General features: G+C 41.8%; 1 protein-coding gene across 1 annotated transcript; it reads left to right on the top strand.

The window, feature by feature from the left end:
• Positions 1-728: 728 nt before the first annotated feature.
• On the top strand, positions 729-1,637 carry LOC107823961 (MAPK kinase substrate protein At1g80180-like). Its single transcript, XM_016650672.2, has one exon. The coding sequence runs from the start codon at positions 894-896 to the stop codon at positions 1,287-1,289; it is 396 nt and encodes a 131-aa protein (XP_016506158.1). The 5' UTR covers positions 729-893; the 3' UTR covers positions 1,290-1,637.
• The last annotated feature ends 23,887 nt before the right edge of the window (positions 1,638-25,524 follow it).

Below are 25,524 nucleotides of genomic sequence, written 5' to 3'. Positions count from 1 at the left end.
CTACCTTTAACCAACCCGTGAGCTATATTATATACTCTGTACTACTAGAGTTTAATCTTTATAAGTATGTAAAAATAATCTACACTTCCCAAATCACTTAAAACGTAATTACAGAATTTTTATTTTTGAGTAAGTATATATTAAAAACTAAAAAGATAAAGTGGGTAACCTAATATAACAAATAAAAACCCATCAATCCAATGCATACAAAGTTACTTATCTCATTTTACCTCTCCCATTTTTTTCAATTACATACTCATTTAAATTCGCATTGGATAAGGCTTATTAAAAATGAATGACTTACTACCAGAATTTTCTAAATTTCTGGAGTTATTAATAATCTGTTTGGCCAAGCTTCTAGCCAAAAGTATTTCTTTTCAAAAAAAAAATATTTTTTTTAAAGTTGAAGTGTTTGACTAAGCTTTTAGGGGAAAAAAAAAATACTTTTAAAGAGAAGCAGAAAAAAGTAATTACTCTCCAAGAATATTTTTTTGTAAAATACTTTTGAGAAAAATACACTTATAAATAATTTTTAAAAGTTTGACAGAACACTAATTACTACTCATAAGTGCTTTTTAAGTAAATTAGCTACTATATCTTGCCGAAAGTACATTTTGGAAAAAATAATTTTGAAAAAAAACACGATTTTAAAAAAAGCTGATTTTTACGGTCCTTTGGGAACACCGGTCCCATTCCTATCTCTTCCATTCTATAAATACGGGTGGTGGTACAGAAACATGTGAGAAAAAGTCCAACCACAATCGCGAGGGCCTCCATACTTGTTTTCACAGTGCTCATCCCGAGAAAGATCTAGAGTCCAACCCAGTATAAAAGAACAAGACTTTCTGCAAAAATATTTGAGGTAGGTGTTAACTTTTTCCCTCAATTCTCTGATGGCTGGATTACAGAGATCCACGACGTCGTTTCGGAGACAGGGTTCATCAGGACTTGTATGGGACGACAAAATATTGACAGCGTCAGGTGAATTGATTCAGCTGGGCCGTTTTCCTAAAGAAGAAAGTAGTACTAAAGCTGACAGAGAAGAAAAAGAAGATCCAATTAGAGGAGCAAAACCCAAATTGGAGGTGTCGGTGTCTGTGAATAAGGCTTCATCAGAAACAGCTGGATCCATTGAAAGGAGCCGATCTAACCGCGGGTTCCGAACTGGTAAGGTGTCGCCGGCAATAGAGCCGCCGTCTCCTAAAGTATCTGCATGTGGATTCTGTAGCGCCTTTGGAAAGAATGAAAAATCTAACCGACGACCCAAATCCGGTAAGCGAAAGATGTAATATTTCGGTGAAAAGGGAATATTACGGTCAGAATTAAGTGGTTGGGTGTTGAGTTATGTTCATCATCTCAATAAGGATGAGGTGTTAGAATTTTGGAGCTAAAAGACAATTGTGTACTTGTTTTATGCTTTGGCTTTTTTTGTTTGTCAGATTATTGTTCTTTAGGTTCTGCAAAGGACAGTGTCGTAGCTGCCTTGCGTTTCTTGGTTGTGCATAAGCTTTAGCCTCCTTTTTTTTTTTTAAATTTTTTATTTTTTATTTTAGATTTCTTCTTCTTCTTGAGCCGATGTGAGTCATTTCTCGTTGTACAAAGGATAAATCTGAAATTGGGTCCATCTCTTGCTTTTATCTTGTGGCATATGATTTGGGAATATCTCTTGCTTTATTTTCTGGTACAAAATATGTTTATTGTATACACCCTCTCTCCACATACATATATTTTTATGTCTTCCTTATATTCTTCTTCGTGTTATTTGGGTTTTGATTGGCTTTTTTTGGTGCTTGTTGAAAATAGAATCGACATTTTCTTTGTCTTTTATTGATTAGTTGACACAAAATTTTGTTAACTTAGAGGAAGCTTTCAATTGGAATATATCTGTACATTGGATTTGTCGTTAGGTATACCGAATTTAGCCAAATCAATAGTGCACATACACATTCCTCAATCCTCCCTAGGTGGCAGCTGATATGATCAGTTTAGGACTTTAGGGAGGTGAAGGCAGCATCAATTAGTCAAGACTGGTAAGACAATTTCCTCACCCCATGCATCTGCCAGCACATTCCAGTTGCTACACCAACTAAAGGAAGAGGAGATTAGCCAATGCGTATACCAAAAGTGTCTGATACGTATTTTCATATATATTTTTATATTTAATTATAGTTAATTAATATATTACACTTAATTATGGTAGAAGTAACATTGTTTTATGAATCTGCCGGTTTTGAAAAAGGACATTCTGCACGACGTTGACTTCGCGTTACTGGTATATTAATGATTTATTGATGATTCACTAATCAAACCATTATTAGGTCCTCCTCCTGTTGCATTTTATTATTACTATATGTTTGTTTACCCTAAAAAATGGATAACAATTGAATTTATACAAATGATAAAAAACGTTAGATTAAACAGATAAAGAACGTAATAAATTGTCAAACCAATTAAGAGGAATGACCCCGGACTCAGTAACAGCTTAATGAAATGCCTGCCTTCGATTCCGGGCTCTCGATAACGAAGAACTGATGAACAAAAGTAAAAACTTTGAATAACAGAGAAAATAAGAGTATATTACCTTGATATGCGCGTTACAATGTGTCTAATGAATAGTCAGATTCCCTTTTATATAGTAGAGGAGTTTTACCCTAAGTACAATTCCATAAAAGTTAAAAACCTTCCGTTTTGCTAATCACAGATTTCCTACCGATACGTGCCGAGATTCACGCCGTGACATCCGGCTGGCGCGGATATCATGGCCCTTTTGCTAGTCATGCTCGATTATTTGGTAATGCTCTCCGAAGTTTTGGGATTCGAAACAGACCTGGGGGACGTGGCCCGGACCCCGACTCGAGGGGCTCCTTGCCCCAATTCCGATTACTTACGGTCATGTCTCTGCTCCATTTACTCCATCGAGAACCGAGGTGTCCAACGGTCTCGGTTTCACCCGTATACAGATAGTCCTCTCGTTTCTCGGAGAGTAAGTTTACTGAAACGACGAGAAACGACATATGCACTTTGATCCCTTCTCCAATATGACGTGCCAGAAATGACAAAGAATCTAAAGCGTCCCGTCAGCCGTGTCGTTATGATTTCAAACACGCGTCAGCCATCGGCGGGTTATCCGTGAATGCGAAACAGCGCGAAACCTCTATAAATACTTTCCTCCTTTGTTCATTTTTTTACCTTTTGGCCAAGCTTCTACCTTCGAGTTTTCAGGATATCACTACCCTTCTTCACACTCTAATATTTTTATATCCGTTCTTCAAGACTTCTCAGTAAGTTGCAAGTTTTTACCTAATTGTTATCCAAATCAGCGCACCTGACTTTTCATCTTTCAACATTTCTTCATACTTTTCAAGCTTTTTCTAGATAACAATGGCTAAAACTTCAAAATCTGTTTCCCAACAAGCCACTTCTTCTTCTTCGCAACCGCCCGCTGAAATCGAGGAGATCACTCCCGATGTGGTCGTCCTCGAGAGGTCTGCTCCTGGCGCGGCTACCGATGAACCGGATGCCGAGCCTCCCTTGAAAATGTTCATTCCCGGGGGTTGTTTGATTGCCGATGACTTTAAGGTTGAGAAGCCCTCGTCAGTGCAGGGCTAGGGTGAAGGAGTATCAAGATATATATGCTTTATTACCGAAGACATCCTCCCCGTGATCCGCAAGGACTGCAACTGGATGGGTAAGGACGTAGTAGTCCCCGGGCCTGCAGACGCCATCACTACCCACATGGAGGGGTATATAAGTGTTTACACTTATCCCTTCACATTGGGCCCGGTGGACCCGGTTATCTTTGATTTCTTCAAGAGGTACGAAGTATGCCTAGGTCAAATCCATCCGTCGTTGTGGAGGATCGTGATCCTCCTCCGTTTTTTCGTGAACAAGACCGAATCCTGTTGGTTCACCATCGATCACTTACTCCGCCTATACTGTCCCCGAATCTTCCGAGGGGGACTAATAAAGCCCACACACCGGGCCAGCAAAGCCTCATTCTCGAGCATCGATGAGGACCGGTACCGGGGCTGGCAGGGACATTTCGTTTGGGTGAAGACCGAAGACTCGGTTCCCTCCAAACTCATGCCATTTCCCTTTGAATGCCATTTTACCTTCATCTCCTCTTTTCTTATTGGTATTTGTGGTGGTACAATCGTCGCTCGAGTTCCAAACGCTATCCCTCGGCTCAAGGAGTGGATCGAGGACATTTGTTCACAGATGCATTATTCCGAGCACACATGGCGCAAACTCTCGAGGGGTCGCTGGGAGGCCCATTCTCACGGTAAGACCCTTCCTCGAATAGGTAATATCTGGCTCTCCCATTCGCATCATACTTACCCTCTTTTCTTCATTTTTCCTTTTGAAGATTTGCCTAAGACCATTGAGCATAGGCCTTCAGTAAGGGATGAGGATCCGTCCGTTGACCCCTCCGCTTTGGGGCAGCTCGGGGCTACAGTAAGAGAAAAGAATAAAAGGAAGGCTCCGGGCTCCTCGAGCTCATAGAAGAAGAAGCCAAAGAAACGGTTAGCCCGTAAGGCGGAGGAAAGTTCTAGCTTTCGAGCACCCAACTCGGATTTGCTTCTTCGGCTTAGGGATGAGCCCGAAGAAGATGATTTTTTTCGTGGCCCACGGGCTGACATACCCCGAGGTGCAAGAAGCCGTTGAAGAGGATATCCATGAGGCTGATCTCCTTAAAGCCCGGGGGGTCGATGAGGAGACCGGGGCCGAGACTTCCCAGGATGCTGGCCACGCCCCGAAGGAGGCATTTGGTGTAATAGATATTTTAGGGGAGCCTTCTTATACCTAGTCCATGCTCGAGGAGGCCCGAGCGAGAAAGGAGAGGTCTAACGAAGGGACTCATGGCATGGATGATCCCCTTCGTTCCTTTTTTGACAGTGTGGACTTGTCCGTCTTGGAGGATTTTTCCGGGCTAGGCGACCTGGAAGTGCCGAGAAAGGAGTCATCTTCAAAAGTCGGCGGGCTGAATTCGAGCCCGAAGTTAGTCAACCAATTCCCTTCCCCCAAGTGTAGATCCCAGTCGCAAGAGGTTGATAGTCATCACTATCCCAGAGGATGTCCGTGTTCTTTCCGCTCCCGTAGGAGTAGCAAGCCACATTCGATGCCTGGTGACTGAAGAAGACCAGGCGAAAATGAACGAGGTGGACGTACCGTGCATGTTCAACGAGGCGCATCCGACACTGAATCGTGTAAGGTATCATTACGATCTTTCGACCTTTGACTTAGTCCTTGATATTTCTCATGTCTTCTTTCTTTTACCCTTTCGCAGGCCTCGGTACTCCATCACGAAAGCTTTCTTCGGTACCAGACTGAGGTTAACCAGCTCAGGCTGAGATCAATGAGCTTGCTGAGAAAAGAGACATGTATAAGCTTCTCAGCGAGCAACACGAAGGGGAATCTCCAGGCCGAGCTGGATGCGGCTCAGAAGGAGCATACGGACTTGGTCAAAAAGGTAAAGGTTTTCGAAGTTAGCAATAAAGACTTAGCCATGGCGACTAAGGACCAAAGCTCGCAGGTTCAGCAGAAGATTGACCGGATTGACCAACACCGAGCTGAAATGAATGGGGTCCAAGCCATTGCCGAGGCACAACTGGCATCGGTAGAAGTTCAACTCCGAGTGGAAAAAGAGAAGGCTGATAAGTGAGAGCAACTGAACGAGGAACTCCGAGCTGAACTGAACTCGGCCCCTGGCAGAGCGGGATGCCCTCGGTAGTGAATGTGAAGTTGTAAAGGCTCAGATGCGCACAACCTCCGCTGATACTGAAGAGATAGTGGCCCAGTATAGGGCCGATGTCGAGGCATCCGAGGCCCTCCTGAAAGCCATTGTTGAGTACGTGAAGCGGTTGTCTCGAAGGGAGACCCTCGAAGAGATCCATGCCAGAGGCTTCGACCTATCATCCGAGATCGAGAAGGCGAAAAGGCTCGAGGTCGAGGCCAAGAAGCTGGCTGAACCCGAGGATGAAGAAGGCTCTGATGAACCCGAAGATAAGAAGACCCCAACGGCTCTAGTGACGAGGCGGGTTCTAGTAAAGATCAAGTGTAGGTGCCTTAGGAAATTTTGTCTTTGTTTTTGCATTTTGTACATTTATTTTGTTGAGGCTATTTCATTGGCCTTTGTAAAGACATTTTGGAATGTATATATAAAGTTTTTTCCCTTTTGGCAATTTTCAAGTCTATTACCTTTAGCATCTATTTTACAATTGCAAAGATTTCAAATGCCTTAACACAGGATAAAACGTAGTAATAAGTTATTTTTCGGAGATCCGAACAAGACTTGTCATCATTGCAAGTTTTGCTTGAAACTTATGGGGGCTCAGAGTGACTGGAAGAATTCCCCAAGATGCTTGTTTTGAATGTTTTTAGACTATAATTTTTTCGAGGGTAACCTTTGAACAAGTTTGAAATTTTGTTGAAGGCCTTATCTTTTGATTACGGGTTTCGGACGTCTCCGAACTATTTTTAGGGTGGCCGTAGCCTTTTAGGTTTGGGCACTGCCTAATAGGTTTTGTGCCTTCGGGTTTCGATAACCCGAGCCATCTGAACTTATCCAGGACGACAGTCCCCGAGTGGGGGTAGCCCTCTTGGTTACGATAGGGGTGGCTCTTGGGCTTGATAGTTCTCAAGTAGAAGTAGCCCTTAGGCTCGATACTTTTAAGAAGCAAAAAAACGTTTGTTAGGAAAGTAGAAACTTTCTTTCATTTATGTGCGTAACGTACAAGATTGTGTAAAAGCTCGTATTGCGGCCGGTGTGACCTACTCGGGCACGGTTCATTTGACTGTTTGGCCCTTACGATGAATCCTAACCACCGAGCCTAGACTGTTCAAGCACAGATTTTCGTTCCTTGCTAAAAATCATGACTCGAGGGTAATGGCCCCTAGTATTCGAGGTCGATCTTCTAGTGGACTCGGATACTGTTGATGCGACCATTGACTCCTATTTAAAACCGGTCTTCGACTCTAAGTTAGCACGATTTATTGTTGCCTTGTTAAAAACCTTGCCAGAAAACCTATTTTGGGACAAAATCGGTTCAAGGGAAAAAGAGTGCAACGCGTGATTTCAGGCCTAATCAGCTACATTCTCCTTCGGCTGTTGCTTGCAAGTGTTAGCCAAAATAAAAGAAAACGAATAATGGCATACCTTAGCAATAGTATCATTTTAAGTGGGTCACGTTCCAGTTGTTTGGTAGTTGTGTGCTGTTTCTCGCTTCGAGTTTGTGTGAACCTTTACCGGTAATCCCGATGATTCTATACGGACCTTCCCAGTTCGGTCCTACCTTCCCTTCATTCGGGTTTCGGGTTTTCTGTGTTACTCTTTTTAATACCAAGTCCCCAATGTTCAAATATCGGATGTTGGCTCTTCGGTTGTAATATCTTTCTATCCACTATTTTTGGGCGGTCAGCCGGACTAGAGTGGCCTCGCATCTCTCAACCGGTAGTTCTAGGCTCGTGCTCATGGCCTCGCCGTTAGATTCTTTGGTTGCATACCGTAACCTAAGGCTCAGTTCTCCCACCTCGACCGGTATTAGTGCTTCGCCGCCGTAGACCAACGAAAACAGGGTGGCCCCGGTACTGGATTTTGAGGTTGTGCGATATGACCACAAGACTTTGGGCAGGATTTCCTTCCATTTCCCTTTGGCATCGGCCAATCTTTTCTTAAGGTTTTGAAGGATTGTTTTATTCGTCGACTTTGCCTTCCCGTTCCTACTAGGGTGATAGGGTGTTGACAAGATCTTCTTGATCTTATGGTCCTCGAAATATTTGCTTACTTTGCTGCCGATGAACTATTTTCCGTTATCACATACTATCTCGGCTGGTATACCGAACCAGCATATGATGTTGTCCCAAATGAAGTCGATGATTTCTTTTTTATGGACCTTCTCGAACGCTTCAACATCAACCCATTTAGAGAAATAGTCAGTCATAAATAGTATAAATTGAGCCTTACCGGGTGCCCATGGTAGGGGACCGACGATGTCCATTCCCCACTTCATGAACGGCCAGGACGATAAGACCGAGTGTAGTAACTCCCCGGGCTGATTGATCATTGGTTCATGCCTCTGACAACCGTCGCATTTTTGCACGAACTCCTTTATATCTTTCTCCATGTCGATCCAGTAATAGTCGACTCTGATTATCTTATGAACTAACGATTTTCCCCCAAATAGTTTCCGCTGGTGCATTCGTGAACTTCCCTTAAAACATATTCTGTGTCTCCCAGCCCCAAGCATATGGCGAGTGGGTCTTTGAACGTTCTTCTGAACAGAGTTTTATCTTCGGACATGCTAAACCTGGTCGCCTTCGTGCGCAGAATTCTCGATTCTTTGGGATGCGAAGGCAGCTTCCCGGTCTTCAGGTAATCTATATACTTGTTTCTCCAATCCTAGTTTAAACTTGTCGAGTTTATCTCAACATGGCCTTCTTCCACTACTGATTTCATGAGTTATACGACCGTTCCTGAGATGAATTCATCGTTATCAACTGATGACCCCAAGTTGGCCAGAGCATCAGCTTCGCTATTTTGATCCCAGGGCACGTGTTGTAGAGTCCATTCCTTGAATCGATATAGTGTTACCTGTAGTTTATCCAAGTATCTTCGCATTCGTTCCTCTTTCACTTCGAATGTCCCATTGACTTGATTTACCATAAGGAGGGAATTGCATTTAGTTTCGATCACTTCGACCCCCAGTCTTTTATGCAGTTCGAGACCTGCAATCATGACCTTATACTCGGCCTCATTGTTAGTCAATTTCACAGTTCTAATAGATTGCCTAACTATGTTACTCGTGGGTGGCTTCAATATGATGCCGAGTCCGGACCCCTTGGCGTTCGAGGCACCGTCTGTAAAGAGGGTCCAGATCCCCGAGGAGGTCCCCGAGGTTAGCAACAATTCCTTTTTGACTTCAGGTATTAAGGCTCGCGTGAAGTCGGCCACAAAGTCTGCCAAAATTTGAGATTTGATGGGGGTCTGGGGTCGATATTCGATATTGTACCCGCTAATTTCAACAGCCCATTTGGCCAACCGTCCCGAGAGCTCGGGTTTGTGCATTATGTTCCTCAATGGGTAAGTAGTTACGACACATATAGGATGTCATTAAAAATATGGCCTTAGCTTCCTAGAGGCGCTTAGCAAAGCGAGCGCCAATTTTTCCAGGTGAGGATACCTTGTTTCGGCCTCGCCTAGAGTCCTGCTAACATAATATATAGGAAATTGCGTACCTTCTTCCCGGACTAAGACTCCACTTACCGCTATCTCGAATACCTCTAAGTACAGGTACAACTGCTCGTCTGCCTTCGGAGTATGAAGCAAAGGTGGACTCGAAAGGTACGTTTGAGTTCTTCCAAAGCTTGCTGGCACTCCGGGGTCCACAAGAAGTTATTATTCTTCTTCAATAACGAGAAGAACCGATGGCGCTTATCGGAAGACCTTGAAATGAACCGACTCAGGGCGGCTATGCGCCCGGTTAGCCTTTGAACGGCCTTGACATTGTCCACCATGGTGATGTACTCTATAGCTTTGATCTTGTCGAGATTGACCTCGATCCTCCGGTTGGACACCATGAATCCGAGGAACTTCCCGGATCCGACCCCGAATGCGCATTTCTCCGGGTTCAGCTTCATATTGTATATCTTCAGTATGTTGAAAGTTTCCTGCAAATGTTTCAAATGGTCCTCTACTCGCAGGGACTTAACTAACATGTCGTCAATGTAAACCTCCATTGATTTTCCTATTTGCTCTTCGAACATCCAATTTACTAGGCGTTGGTAAGTGGCACCAACATTTTTTAGTCTGAATGGCATTACGTTATAACAATAGGTGTCGTATTTAGTGATGAAGGAAGTCTTTTCTTGGTCGTTTGGGTCCATCCTGATCTGGTTGTACCCGGAATAGGTGTCGAGAAAGCTGAGTATCTCGTGGTCGGCCGTCGCATCGATCATGCGATCGATGTTAGGCAAAGGAAAAGAGTCCTTAGGGCATGCCTTGTTCAAGTCTTTGTAATCTACACATATTCTTAATTTATTTCCCTTTTTAGGCACTACTACTATGTTTGCTAACCAATCCGGGTACATAACTTCCCGAATAGAACCTATTTTAAGAAGTTTGGATGCCTCATCTTTGATGAATGCATGCTTGACTTCGGACAGAGGCCTTATCTTCTGTTTAACCGGGTGGAACCTCGGATCCAAGCTCAGCTTATGAGTAGTTATTTCTAGCGGGATCCCTGTCATATCAAGATGGGACCAAGCGAAATAATCTATGTTAGCTATAAGGAATTCAATGAGTTTTTTCCTAAGCTCGGGAGTTAGCCCTGTGCCCAGGTATACCTTCTGATCGGGCAAGTGCTCGACCAGTACGACTTGCTCCAGCTCCTCAATCATTGAATTGGTGGCATCAGAATCGTTCTCTGGTTTGGTCGGGGCCGGTGTCGGTGATTGCTATTTGGTTTCTTTCCTTGTAACCGGACTCGGGTCCTTTGGTGTGGATATCGGGATCACCTTATCGACCGCGAATATTTCTTTTGTGGTCGGCTGCTCTCCGTAAATAGTCTTGATCCCTCCTAGTGTAGGGAATTTCAACGCCTGATATAGTGTCGAGGGTACTGCCCTCATGTTGTGAACTCACGGCCTTCCGAATAGAGCATTGTATCTCATATATCCTTCGATCACGTAGAACTTTATTTTCTGAATAGTTCCGGCAGTGTTCACCGGCAGGGTTATCTCCTCTTAGTAGTCTCGCATGGGATGTTAAATCCGTTTAAAACTTGGACTGCATGCACTATTTTGTCTTGCAGACCCCGTTGTTCCACGACCCTCGATCTGATGATATTGGCCGAGCTTCCTGGATCAATTAACACACGCTTAACTCGAGATTTATTTAATGAGTACGGATATTACCAGTGCATCATTATGTGGCTGCACGATGCCTTCAGCGTCCTCGTCATTGAAAGATACGGTTCCCTCCGGTACGTAATATCGAGTTCGTTTTTCCTTTATAATGGACACCTTAGTGCGCTTTAACATCGGCCCTTGGGGGACGTCAACTCCATCAATGATCATGTTAATGACGTGCTGAGGTTCCTCTTGCTCGATCTTCTTGTTGGAGTCCCTATTCCTGAAGTGATTTTTGGCTCGATCACTCAGAAATTCTCGGAGGTGTCCATTATTGAATAACCGGGGTACTTCTTCTCTTAGTTGTCGGCAGTCTTCGATTCTGTGGCCGTAAGTGCCATGATACTTACACATTAGGTTGGGATCCCTTTGGGCAGGATCGGATTGCAACGATCGAGGCCACTTAGTATCTTTGATGCGTCCAATGGCTGATACGATATCGACAACATTGACGCTGAAGTTGTACTTCGATAACCGCTGTGCCTCCTTTTTTTGTTTCAATTGCTGCGAAGCCAATGAGCTTTGGGGGTTGAGTCCTTGGGTGAATGCCTGAACGACCCAATCGTCCACAACCGGAGGCAGATCCATCCGTTCCACTTGAAACCTCGACACAAATTCCTTGACCATCTCGTTATCTCTTTGCTTTACTTTGAAAAGGTCTGACTTCCTGGTCTCGACCTTGATAGCCCCGGCGTGCGCTTTTACAAAGGCATCTGCAAGCATAGCGAATGAGTCAATGGAATTAGGGGGTAAGTTGTGATACCATATCATAGCTCCTTTTGACAAGGTCTCTCCGAACTTTTTCAGCAGAACGAATTCGATCTTGTTATCTTCCAAATCGTTTCCCTTGATGACGCACGTGTAGGAGGTCACATGTTTATTTGGATCATTTGTTCCATTATACTTCAGAATTTCGGGCATACGAAACTTCTTTGGGATCTGCTTCGGAGCTGCGCTCGGAGGGAAAGGCTTTTGGACAAATTTCTTGGAATTTAGGCCCTTCAGTATCAGTGGTGCTCCTGGGATTTGATCGACCCTAGAGTTATAGGTCTCCAATTTTTTTGTCGTTAGCTTCGATTTTCTTTTCTCCCGATTCCACCCGTTTTGTTAGTTTCTCAAGCATCTTTATTATCTCGGGGTTGGTCCCGGCATCTGCTTCACCCAGCCTTTCTGTGGCTGGTCCATTTCTGCGAGCGTTTTCTTGGGATGGTTTGGATTCAACTCTGCTGGGGGCGCGACTTTGGTTCTGCAACTGGGCTATCGCTGCCTGTTGAGCCTATATCATTTCGAAGATCACCCGCAAGTTGATCACATCACCTTCGCCGTCGTGTGTACTCCGGTCTATCGACCAGGCTCCCCCGCAAATGCTATTTTCGGGGTCAGTAGGCAAATTCGCTTCGATAGCCACGTGTGAGTTAGCACCGATCGGGTCAGCGACTGGGACTCCGTTAGGGTCAACAGGGGCACCTAGTTGCTGGGTACCACGTTGTTGTTCTCACCATGGTGGCCTGCCATAGCATCAACATTAAAATGGGCAGATTGGGAGTTCGACATTTTTAATTTGACCTAAAATTAAAAGCTCAAAGAATAAGTGTAAAATAGAGTGTGTTATATCAAATTTCCACTATTATCCTTAGCCCCACGGTGGGCGCCAAACTGTTTACCCTAAAAAATGGATAACAATTGAATTTATATGTGGTTTTAAGGATATGCGGATTAATTCAATACAAATGATAAAAAGCGTTAGATTAAACAGATAAAGGATGTAATAAATTGTCAAACCAATTAAGAGGAATGACCCCGGACTCAGTAACAGCTTAATGAAATGCCTGCCTTCGATCCCGGGCTCTCGATAACGAAGAACTGATGAACAAAAATAAGAACTTTGAATAACAGAGAAAATAAGAGTATATTGCCTTGATATGCATGTTAGAATGTGTCTAATGAATAGTTAGACTCCCCTTTATATAGTAGGGGAGTTTTACCCTAAGTACAATTTCATAAAAGATAAATATCTTCCGTTTTGCTAATCACAGATTTTCTGCCGATCATGACCGATGCGTGCCGAGATTCACGTCGTGACGTCCGGTTGGGCGCGGATATCACTGCCCTTTTGCTAGTCGTGCTCGATTATCTGGTATTGCTCTCCGAAGTTTTGGGATTCGAATCGAACCTGGGGGACGTGACCCCGATTCTTCCGAGGGCAGGTGTTTTGCACGGACCCCGACTCGAGGGACTCCTTGTCCAGATTTCGGTTCCTTACGGTCATGTCTCTGCTCCATTTATTTCATCGAGAATCGAGGTGTCCAACGGGCTCGGTTTCACCCGTGTACAATGTTAACGCACATTATTTCTGGCCTCTTGACCCAACAGACTGTTCCAGTATTAGAACCGCGAATAATGATAGTTCCGAGCGAAAATTAGGTCTGAGCTATGCCTTTGGTTTTGATTACAACTAGCATGTTTCGAACTCAAGCATATGGGACATCTTATTTCTTTAATAAATTGTTGACATACCTTCTACATAGAAACATTTCCCTCAGTCAATAACTCGCGGAATGTAGGGACATGACCCATTCTTGAACATGAAAGTGCAGAGAAAGTCTCAACCAGCTCTCATCTTTCGGATTATAAATTTAGCAGCCACAAGAGAAAGTTAGATGGCTGACATGCATGAATTGGACGCACACATTATTTTTAGTGGGCCGCCAAAGATATTTCCTGGTCTTGCAGTATGTCCTCTCATCGAAGTCCTACTTGGTCTGCTCATCATTTATTCTCCATCTGTTTGACATGCAAATCTCTTACGCGTATTCACCTGCCAGTTCACCTATTTTAGTCTTTTGGCCAATTTTATTTTATTTTATTGTCAAAAGCGTTTTCTTTTTTCAAAGTTGAGATATTTGATCAAGAAAGAAAAATAATAATTGTTAATCTATTTTTGAGAAGTTGCAAAAAATGGATTCTCCCAAATAAAAAAACATAATATACTTAGAATTATTTTTAAAAGTTTGATCAAACATTAATTGCAACTCTAAAGTATTTTTTAAATTAATTAACCAAATATAAATTACTTCTTACCTAATTTTTTGTTTTGAAAAAGTTCTTTCAACAAAAATATTTTTTAAAGCTTGGCAGGTAGGTGCTAATTAATTTTTCTCCATGTGATTTTGAATGTTCTCAGTTGTTCTTCAACCATGTGATTCACATTATTAATGGGATCGGGGAAGACACTGGCCGCAGGCCTCAGCTACACAATCAGCGAGGTCTTACTCCTAAAGTCCTTTTGTTTCAAAATATTTGCTGACCTTTAGAGCATCCAATAATGACTCTAGTGGAACAAACAGTTCCAGTGTAATCGGCGAAATAAAAGACTTTAAACTTCCTTCTTATTATAAAATTATAGTAATATAAGTCAAGAAATACAGATAAAACTTTTCTTCTATCAAGTTGTATTTAAGTCTATCTTATTGATATCTTTTGTAGAATTAGAAATACCGTATATATAGTGTACAATTTACTTGAGAGTTACAAGACATTAAATGAATATAATAAACATATTCATGTATATCTAAAATGGTTCATGGATGAGTTATTGGACATTCACAAATTCAATGTATTTATAACACTCCCCCTTGAATGTCCATAGATAATGTGCCTCGTTAAAACTTTACTAGGAAAACCCAGTGGAAAAAAGCCTAGTGAAGGAAAAAGAGTACACATATCTTGTAATACGCATTGAGTGCCGCCTCATTAAAAACCTTACCAGGAAAATCCAATTGGTACAAAACCTTGGTTAAGGGAAAAAGAATACAACGCGTATTATACTCCCTCTGATGAAAGCTTTATTTGATATCTCGGAGATGACGCATTCCAATCTTTATCTTTGATTTATGCTATTATCATGAGTAGCTAGACCCATAGCTAGGGTTGGGACCCAACCCTAGTATGGGTATTTAATGGGTCTTGAATTTTAGGGTTTGATTGTTTATGAGTTAGTGATATTTAGCCTAGTTCATGCTAGAATTGTAGAATTAGTGGTTGCAAACACTAATTCATGCCTTTGTGACTTAGGCTCTTCTTGAAAAAGAGGAACTAAGTCTAGGAAAACTAGGCTAACAAGAAATTGGGGTGAACTCAAGAAATTGATATCCCCAATAAAAGGGTTAAACCTAGAGATAGTAATACCTGACTTGAACTAATATCACTTGTATTGCATGAATACCCATTTCAACTTGAGAAAGCCAAATTGGGCAAAATCACTCAAATTACCGAGAAGTATAGAGTGAGTACTTGGGTGTGATAGCTATATTACGACCCCAATCAAATCAAACTCGCCCTAGATTCTTGATACCCATTAGATATCCACCTAGGCGGAAGTCACTACCCTAGTCCTTTTAAACACTTGAAAGCTATCATAAAAAATATTGTACTTAGCTTTAATCTTAGCATACAATAGAAATAGAAATAGAAGTAGAATCAACACCATCACGTTTGGAAGTGCAATTAGGAACAACACACACTTCTAGATTTAGATAAATACCTAATTCCAAATCAATTAACTCCCTGTGGAAATCGATCCCGACCTTGTTGGGTAAAACTGCGTCGACCATCCTCGCTACTCAAGCGGTGTAGGTTTAGCACCGATCAATACTATATCTTCTAAATCATGAACAAACTGTTAATTTGAATAAACTACGGCCTCAGGCCCAACATATATGTGCACAAGCTACGGCCTCAGGCCCAAGTATACATATACATAACTACGGCCTCAGGCTCAAAAATGCATAAAGCATAAACTACGGCCTCATTCCCAAACATGAATAAAGCATAAACTACGGCCTCATGCCCAAATATGCATAAAGCATATAAACTACGGCCTCAGGCCCAAATACAGATGTTCAACATTCAGGATTTAAAATAAGGAACTGAGAATCATACTGCAATACATGATACTGAAATACTGAACCATACTGGGTTACATGACACTGAAATATTGAATATGACTAGACTGAGATATGTATTCATGAACTGATTATGAAAACTGAAACGTCAATCGATTATGACATGCTGAGTAATCTAGACTGAGACTCATGGGTATCAAACACAAGTATATATTGATTACACACTGAGCTCACAAAGTTCAAAATAGAAGTCATGAACGAGTTATGAAACTAGATAATAGAAGTTTTGCAACTAATCAAGGAACTAGGCTTAAATATATTTCTGAGGAAACTAGTAACATCGTAAAAAAAATGTAAGGTAGGGAGAATCATTAACATTCCCAAACATAGAGAGTTGGACTCACATACCTTAACTTCCTACTCTTGACGCCAACCCTTCAAACTTTAATCTATATCACTACAAGTCAAAGGGATTCCATATTAGCAATAATACTCATGTTTTGGTCACTTAGGCATTTTCTCAAACACTTGGTGGACATAAAGCTTCATAACCCTTATTAATGATGTTTATACACCCAATAACCCATTTTCTTGCTCATAGATAAATTCTAAAATCTCAATTTGTTATAATCAATACCATTCTTCATCACCCATAAGATAAACAACACCTTTAATAAATAATCAACAATCAACAACCCAAACCTATAATCGTTCATAATTTTCTATCAAAACCATCAACCCACACCTCATGAACTTGTAGTCTATAATCATTAATCCAATGCTATAATCAATTAAAGGGTGAATATATTACCTTCTTGACATTCAATCTTCTTGAATTCAAGTTCTAGGATTTTGTCTCTCAAAACTGATGTCCCAATCGAATATCTAATAATTTGGAGGGTTTACTCATGTTAATAAGGTGTTGGGAATTGAAATTAACTAAGAATCACCATTTGAACTTACCTTAGATGGTGGAGCGACCTTGGAGGAGTTAGGTTCTTGAGAGCTTCCCTTTATAAAGCAATGTTTTGTGTTTTGGGGTGTGGGGGATGAAGTAGGGCTTTAAAAGTGACCCCCTGGGTGTGCTCCCGCGCACCTGAAGGCCCAACTGCGCACCTGGATGTGCAGCAGGGTAGAAGTACTGCCACAGGTGCGCGACCGCGCACGAGACTACTAGGCGCCCATACCGCACATTGTCCAGTAAAATGCACATAACATTTTTCTCAAAAATATGTTTAGGATCTATAATATATCGTCAGAAAGATATTTCAAAGAGCTACAACTTTTATGTTTTACGTTGTCCCAAATTCCTAACTTATATTTACGAAATCCTTCTAGAAGACAGACCTTCCATAAATTTAGTCGATTTTATCGAATCTTATACACCTCACTCTCCGTCTTGATTCCAAACGACTATTTTCACCCATACTCATCCCGACAAGGCTTCATATATCTAAAATATAACATTAATGCTCATTTAACATATCCACACCTAGTCCTAATTTACAGAGTGTTACACTTGAGACTTGTTGATCCTGAGCATGTTCAGGATATGGAACAGGTTCCCTATCTGGTTCTTATCATTTAGTTCGTTAGATCATCAAAACATAATAGGACACAGAGACACATAACCTGTCAATTTCCCTTTTTTTGATGATGACAAACTTGTAATTGAAGTCCGCCCTAAGAACCAGAGTGCCATAAATATTTCATGTATTCCCCTTGAACCTGTTCCCCCTCAATTAATATCCCCCCTTTTTGGCATCATAAAAAGATTAGCAACAAGTAATAAGCAAAAAGAAGTCTAGCAAGCTTAAGTCATTCCACATGTGTGCACACAAACATGACTAAGAACAGAGCATAAGAGCAAGGCATGCATAGCAAAAAGGACAGGATATTCATTAATGTGGAAATAAACAGGGAGCAGAATTAGCAGTACCATTTGTAAAGTAACCATCCACAAAGTAAAATAACAGAAAAAGTACCAGCCATTAAATACATCAAAACAAAAGGACCAAAATAGAGGACAAACAACTTGAACTGGACACTGGGAGGGGAATGATTTTTAAGGAGCACTGGAAGGGGGAGGCAAAGATGAAGAGGCAAGGGTTCTAAGTAGAATATCCATTAGAGCATTTGCGGACACTTGCTCATTAAGCAACCTCTCCTTCAGGTCCTCGACCTATTTCCTGAGTTCAATATTTTCCTTTGTCAGACGGGCAACTTCTACGCCTTGTGAACTGCTGGAACCAGGTGCCTCTTGGGCGTGACTAATTTTTCCCTCAAGAATGACATTACGTGCCTTCAACTTCCTTATCACTTCATTGGAAATGTTCTGGGCTTCAATCAGTTGAGAGATAGTGGAACTGCTGCCAACCCCTCCTTTCTTATAGATGCACTCACACTCTTTTAATGTGGTCTTGGAGAAGGTATGCTTGCGAGTACCCACTATAGCCTTTCCCAAAGGGACTTTGAAGAACTCAAATACCTTAGTGAGTAAAAACCCGTAAGGCAACCCATGAGACCCAATGGTTTATTTCTGCTCCTTGTTTATTTCCCTCTATATGTAGACTATCACCTTTCCCCTAAGACCCAATGGTTTCAGAAACACCTTCATAACAACCAACTAAAACCCCCTCAGCAGTTATTAACAACATATTCTCTATGGCCTCTTGTTCATTCAACCCCAAAGTAGATTCAGAAGACATAGGAAGAATATTACCTGTAGGGTTGGCAACATTCAAGTTAAGGTTTGGGCTAATCGACGCTGATTCTTCACCACTACGAACCACACTCTGTTGTGCCTCAAGGCTTTCTTCTACTTGCAGACTGGAGACTTCCTGATTTTCTTCTCCCTAAACTATTTCTCCTTCAGCCATTTATTCCGGCGAGGTAGAAGGAGAGGTTACAGCCACAAACCTCTTTGGGTTCGGAGTTTTGCGACTCTGATGAGAACCAGAACTCGATTGGGCTAGAGAAGAAGCAGAGGGTGGTTGAGAATCTTGTGTGGGGTTTGGACTTGGTGGCATGAGGGACTTAGGCTCTATCGCATGTGCTTCGTGAGATGAAGATACATTGGGGATGACACCTAGAACATTTGAGGATTCTATATTCTCAGACATGGTGGGGATTTGTAGTAATAACTTAAAGAGAAAAAGAGTATTTGGTTGTTGAGAGAAAAAGGGAGATTTTGGCTTTTGATGTTAACAGTGATGATAGAGACAACGATTGGGTTTATTTAAAAATGGTGAGGGACCAGTTTGTAATGGGTATTAATTCTGTTGGTAGTCGGGTCGATCTGGAATGGGCATGACACTCGAATTCTAGAGAAGGGGAAAAAGAGAAACTGACATTTTAATGATGTGGCACTTTCTCAGTCATTAAAAAGTTGTGTATGAGACTACAAAGGGACTACTAACCTGTGTCAAAAGAACCGGGTTCCCTGACAAGTTTTGTAAGTGTGAGCCTCATCCTTTTACCAACATGCAGTGCCACTAGCTTCTTGGTTGCTTTGTAATTGCCATGCATGTCTACCTGTAACGGTATAGAAATGAGTTAGAACTTGCCAGAAAATACTTTTTAGCTGTTTTACATGTTCAATTCTTTCATAGCCAATCATTGAGGGACCAGGTGCTCAACTTGACTTTATCAACCCAAGTTCTAGTCGATTCTTTTCAAAGTGCTCTCTACTCAGTGCTTTGGTGAAGATATCTACAATTTGGTCTTATGTGCTATAAAACTTCATGCAGATAAGCCCCTTTTCAACATTGTCTTCGAGAAAATGATGTTGCACATCAATGTGCTTCGTTCTCTTGTGTTGGACTGTATTCTTTTCCATGTTTAGAGCACTGGTGTTATCACATAGTAATGACACGGAATCAGAAAATACACCAAAGTCCTCTAACTGCTGCTTGGTCCACAATAATTGAGCACAGCAAGAAGCAGCTGCCACATATTCAGCTTCTACATTTGAAAGAGCCACTGAGTTTTGTTTCCTCGTACCCCATGACATTAGACATGATCCCAGAAAATGTGCCATGCCAGAAGTGCTTTTTCTATCCACCAGATAACCAGCATAATCAGCATCAGCATACCCAATTAAGTCAAAATTGTCTTCTGAAGGGTAGAAGAGAACCAGGTCCTATGTTCCTTTGAGATATCTTAGAATTCTCTTGGCAGCCTTCAGATGAGATTCCTTTGGATTGGATTGAAACCTAGCATATAATCCTACACTGAATACAATATCTACTGTGCTTGCTGTGAGATACAGGAGTGACCCAATGATACCTCTGTACATGGTCTCGTTCATAGGAGAATCGGGTTCATCTATGTCCAGACGAGTGGCAGTGGCAATAGGAGTATCAATGATTTTTGAACTTTCCAACTCAAATCTTTTTAGAAGCTCTTTGATATACTTCTGCTGAATTATCATTGTCCCCTTAGGAGTTTGCTTAACTTGCTGACCCAAGAAGAAATTCAATTCCCCCATCATGCCCATTTCAAACTCGCTGCCCATGAGCTTTGCAAAATCTTCACACAGAGAATCATTTGTTGCACCAAAGATGATGTCGTCAATATATACTTGCACAATGAGCAGGTTCCTTTCCTGTTTCTTCAAAAATAGGGTGTTGTCGAATTTTCCTCTTGTAAAGTTATTTTCTAGGAGGAATTTGGACAACCTTTCGTACCAAGTATGAGGAGCCTGCTTCAGCCCATATAAAGCTTTGTCAAGTTTGAATACATGCTCAGGATACTCATGACATTCGAAGCCAGGTGGTTACTTGACAAAGACTTCTTTTTTTATGATACTCATGCACTTTTGACATACATTTGGAACAACTTGAATTCCATATGAGATGCAAAGGCAATGAGGATTCTGATGGATTCCATTCGAGTAACTGGAGCAAAAGTTTCATCATAGTCAATACTTTCTTCTTGATTGTAGCCTTGAACTACTAGCCTTGCCTTGTTCCTTGTTGTGTTTCCAAACTCATCAAGTTTGTTTCCGAATACCCACTTGGTTCCTATAACAGTTCTGTCAGCAGGTCGAGGAACCAGGTGCCATACGTTGTTCCTCTCAAATTGATAGAGTTCATCTTATATTGCAGTAATCCAGTCAGTATCTTTCAATGCTTCCTTGTTATTTTTGGGCTCAATTTGAGAAAGGAAGGCTGAGAAGGCAAGTGTGTTTCTTGACTTTGATCTGAATCTCATTGTAAGAGGATCCAGGTTCTTCTGAATGTGATCCATTGTTGACATGAGTCCCGCTTCTCAGCTCAGCATCTGGGGTTCCTTGCACAACATCAACAACTCTATTCTCAACTTCAGTTGTTGTGATTGAGGGACCAGGTTCCTCTTCATCAGTTGGAGGTACAACTGCACCATCTTTATTTGACTCCTTGATGTGACTCATCATGTCGGCCTTTCCATTTGCCGTATCAATGACTTCACCAGGAACCGTTGACTGCTCTCCGTCTTGATCGATCTTATCAAGTGAATCTATCCCACATAGGTGGTGTGATTCATCAAAGATCACATGTATGCTTTCCTCAACATACTGAGTTCTTTTGTTGTAGACTTTATAGACTTTGCTTTGTGATGAACAGCCTAGAAAGATTCCTTCATCACTTTTGGCATCAAAGTTTCCAAGTGCTTCTTTGCCATTGTTTAGGACAAAGCATTTGCATCCAAATGTCCTTAAATATGTTAGCTTGGGTGTCACGATCCGAATTTTTCCACCGACGGGACCGTGATGGCGCCTAACATTTCACTTGCTAGGCAAGCCAACGTTAGAGAATCATTAAACCAATTCCTTATTTCCATTCAGTAAATAACAATAATTAACTAAGATAAAATATAATAAGTGCGGAATATTATAAAACTGTATTAATTACTATCGCCCGAATCTAGAGTCACAATTCATGAGCATTCTACAATTTACTACAAGTAATATTCTGAAAAAAATACAACTGTCTGAATGAAAGAAAACAGTAGGACATAAAAGATAGACGGGGATTTCAAGGTCTGTGAACGCTGACAGACCTACCTTGAGTCTCCGGACAGTGGACCAATAGTAAAATCTCGATCAACCTAAGCCGGTACCACAATCTGCAAAGAAAGTGCAGAGTGCAGTATCAGTACAACCGACCCTATGTACTAGTAAGTGCCGAGCCTAACCTCGGCGAAGTAGTGACGAGGCTAGGACAAGACACCCACATATAACCTGAACAGTATAATCATGCTAGTGGCAACAACAGTAAATAAAGAAATAACGTAGAAATAATGGGAAGGGGACATACAGTGGGGGAATACAATATAAAGAGTGAGAATAATGAAAAAACAGAATTAAATCGAAAATCCTTACACAAATTGAGCAAACAAAACAGCAAAGGAAAACTGCACGGCATCACCCTTCGTGCTTTTACTCTCAACCTCACCAAATAAATAAATAGAACGGCACGGCATTACCCTTCGTGCTTTTACTCTCAACCTCACCAAATAAATAAATAGAACGGCACGGCATCACCCTTCATGAATTAAGCCTCTCATAATATATACGGCATCACCCTTCGTGCTTTTACACTCTTCCTCACAATATAAATAATGCATGCACGGAATCACCCTTCGTGCTTTACACTCCTCCTCACAAATCACAGAATCAATAACAACGGATAGGTAGGAGTATCACAAAGAAACCAGTATTTTACCCATAATCAATAGCACAATGTAACATCAACCTTGAATCAATATTCAAAAGTTACCAAATCTTAGTGAAACCAGATATAAGTCACCCAACATTTCAAATAACCCGCTAAGCATGAATAGTAGAATTTAAGGCTACAAAATAGACAAGAATAGAATTTCACTCGCATGCTATGACTCAAAAACGATGCATAGATGCTCGTCACCTCACCTATACATAGTATTTAACAACCCAACACATAGCAAATAAATACATAATACCTATTCCCTCAAGCCAAAGTTAGACACGACACTTACCTCGCTCCGAAGGCCACTTAATTCTCAATCACAGCTTTTTTTTTTGGAATTCACCTCCATACCACTCGTATCTATTAAAAAATGACTCAATAATTTCAAATATTGCTAAATAAATTAATTATATTGCATAAATTAAATTTCCCAAATTTTCCTCCAAAAAGTCGAAATATCGACCCCGGGCCTGGTTGGTCAAAACCCGAGGTTCGGACCAAAATCCATTTACCCATTCACCCCTGAGCCCGAATATATAATTTGTTTTGGAATCCGGCCTCAAATTGAGGTCTAAATCCCCAAATTTTCGAAATTTCTAGTTTCTACCCTAACCCCTAATTCTACCATAAAAACTCTATATTTTAGGTTGATAATTCAAGAAATATAATGGGTAATTGAAAGAAAATGGTTTAGAATCACTTAACAACACTTTGGGGAAGAAAATGACTCTTGAAAATCGCCTCTACCCGTTTGGTTCTTGAAACATGTTGAAGAAATGGCTTAAACCCGTGTTTGATTCTATTTTATGCACTGGGCGACAGTGTGCATCGCGTTCGCGAAGGGTACTCACTGCCAAGCCTTCGTGTTCGCGAGACCCTGCTCGCGTTTGCAATGGTTACTCCCCCTGGCCTTCGCGTTCGCGAGACATTTCTCCCGTTCGCGATGAAGGAACGACCAACCCTGCCCCAGGTATGCCTAACACTACGCGTTCGCGAGGAGCTGGTCGCGTTCGCAAAGGGTAATGCCCCCTTCACTTCACGTTCGCGACTAAGCCTTCACGTTCGCGAAGAAGAAAACTTCAGCTGCCCAGTTTACTCTTCGCATTCACGAGGGTACCTTCGCGAACGCGAAGAAGGACCTGCCAGAACACCTGCTGCAGCAAAATACCAGATTTTCAAAGTCCAAAACATCCCGTGGCCTACCCAAAACTCACCCGAGCTCTCGGGGCTCCAAACCAAATATGCACACTAGTCTAAAAATATCATACGAACTTGCTCGCATGATCAAATCCCCAAAATAACACCTAGAACTACGCATTTAGTACCAAATCAAATGAAATTCTCAAGAACACTTTAAAATTCATATCCTCAACTGGACGTCCGAATCACGTCAAATCAACTCCGTTTTTCACCAAATTTCACAGACAAGTCTTAAATATCATAATGAACCTGTATCGGGCACCGGAACCAGAATACGGACCCGGCACTAACAATGCCAAACATCAATCAATTCTTAAAAACAATTAATTTTCAAACTTTTAATTTTCATCAAAAATTCATAACTTGAGCTAGAGACCTCCAAATTCAATTCCAGGCATACGCCCAGGTCCCATAATTCGATACGGACCCACTAGGACCGTCAAAACACGGATCTGAGCCTGTTTACCAAAAATGTTGACCGAAGTCAACTAAAATCAACTTTTAAGGCATAAATTCTTATCTTTATCAATTTTTAACATAAACGCTTTCTGGAAATATGCCCGGACTATGCACGTAAATCGAGGAGGGTAAAAATGAGATTTTTAAGGCTTAAGAGTGCAGATTCGAGTTCTAAAACATAAGATGACCTTTTGGGTCATCACATTCTCCACCTCTAAACAACCGTTCGTCCTTGAACGGACATAGAAAAGTACCTGGGCTGGTGAAAAGGTGGGGATATCTACTCCGCATATTAGACTCAGACTCCCACGTTGCTGCCTCAATAGGCTGACCTTTCCACTACACTCGAACTGAAGGGTAACTCTTTGATCTCAACTGGCGAACTTACCGGGCTAGAATTTCCACCGGCTCCCCCTCGTAAGTCAAATCCTTGTCCAACTGGACAGAGCTGAAATCTAACACATGGGACGGATTGCCGTGATACTTTTGAAGCATGGACACATGGAATACCGGATGAACAACTGCTAAACTAGGTGGCAATGCAAGCCTATAAGCTACCTCTCCCACTCTCTCCGGAATCTCAAAAGGTTCGATATACCTAGGGCTTAACTTGCCCTTCTTTACGAACCTCATTACACCCTTCATGGGTGATACCCGAAGTAACACTCTCTCTTCGACCATGAATGCAACATCATGAACTCTACGATTGGCATAACTCTTCTACCTGGAGTGAGCTGTGTGGAGTCGATCCTGAATAATCTTGACCTTATCCAAGGCATCCTGTACTAAGTTTGTGCCCAACAACCGAGCCTCTCCCGGCTCAAACCACCCAACTGGCGACCGACACCGCCTACCATATAATGCCTCATAGGGAGCCATCTGAATGCTCGACTGGCAGCTGTTGTTGTAGCGAACTCTGCAAGGGGCAAGAACTGATCCCATGATCCTCCGAAGTCTATAACACATGCACAGAGCATATCCTCCAAGATCTGGATAGTGCGCTTAGACTGCCCGTCCGTCTGAGGATGGAATGCTGTGCTCAACTCAACCCGCGTACCCAACTCACGTTGTACTGCCCTCCAGAAGTGCGAAGTGAACTGCGTACCTCGATCAGAAATGATAGACATGGGCACACCGTAAAGGCGGGCAATCTCACGAATGTAAATTTCAGCTAACCGCTCTGAAGAATAGGTAACTGCCACTGGAATGAAATGTGCTGACTTGGTCAACCTATCCACAATGACCCAAACTGCATCAAATTTTCTCTGAGTCCGTGGGAGCCCAACAACAAAATCCATAGTGATACGCTCCCACTTCCATTTAGGAATTTCTATTTTCTGAAGCAA

The sequence above is a fragment of the Nicotiana tabacum genome, chromosome 4, assembly GCF_000715075.1.
Source record: "Nicotiana tabacum cultivar K326 chromosome 4, ASM71507v2, whole genome shotgun sequence".
Taxonomy (NCBI): Eukaryota; Viridiplantae; Streptophyta; class Magnoliopsida; order Solanales; family Solanaceae; genus Nicotiana; species Nicotiana tabacum.
The sequence above is the reverse complement of the archived record's forward strand: the minus strand, read 5'-3'. Positions and strand labels throughout refer to the sequence as shown.

Excerpts from the sequence above, each read along its gene's own strand:
- LOC107823961 (XM_016650672.2), top strand. The coding sequence starts at position 894 with ATGGCTGGATTACAGAGATCCACGACGTCGTTTCGGAGACAGGGTTCA.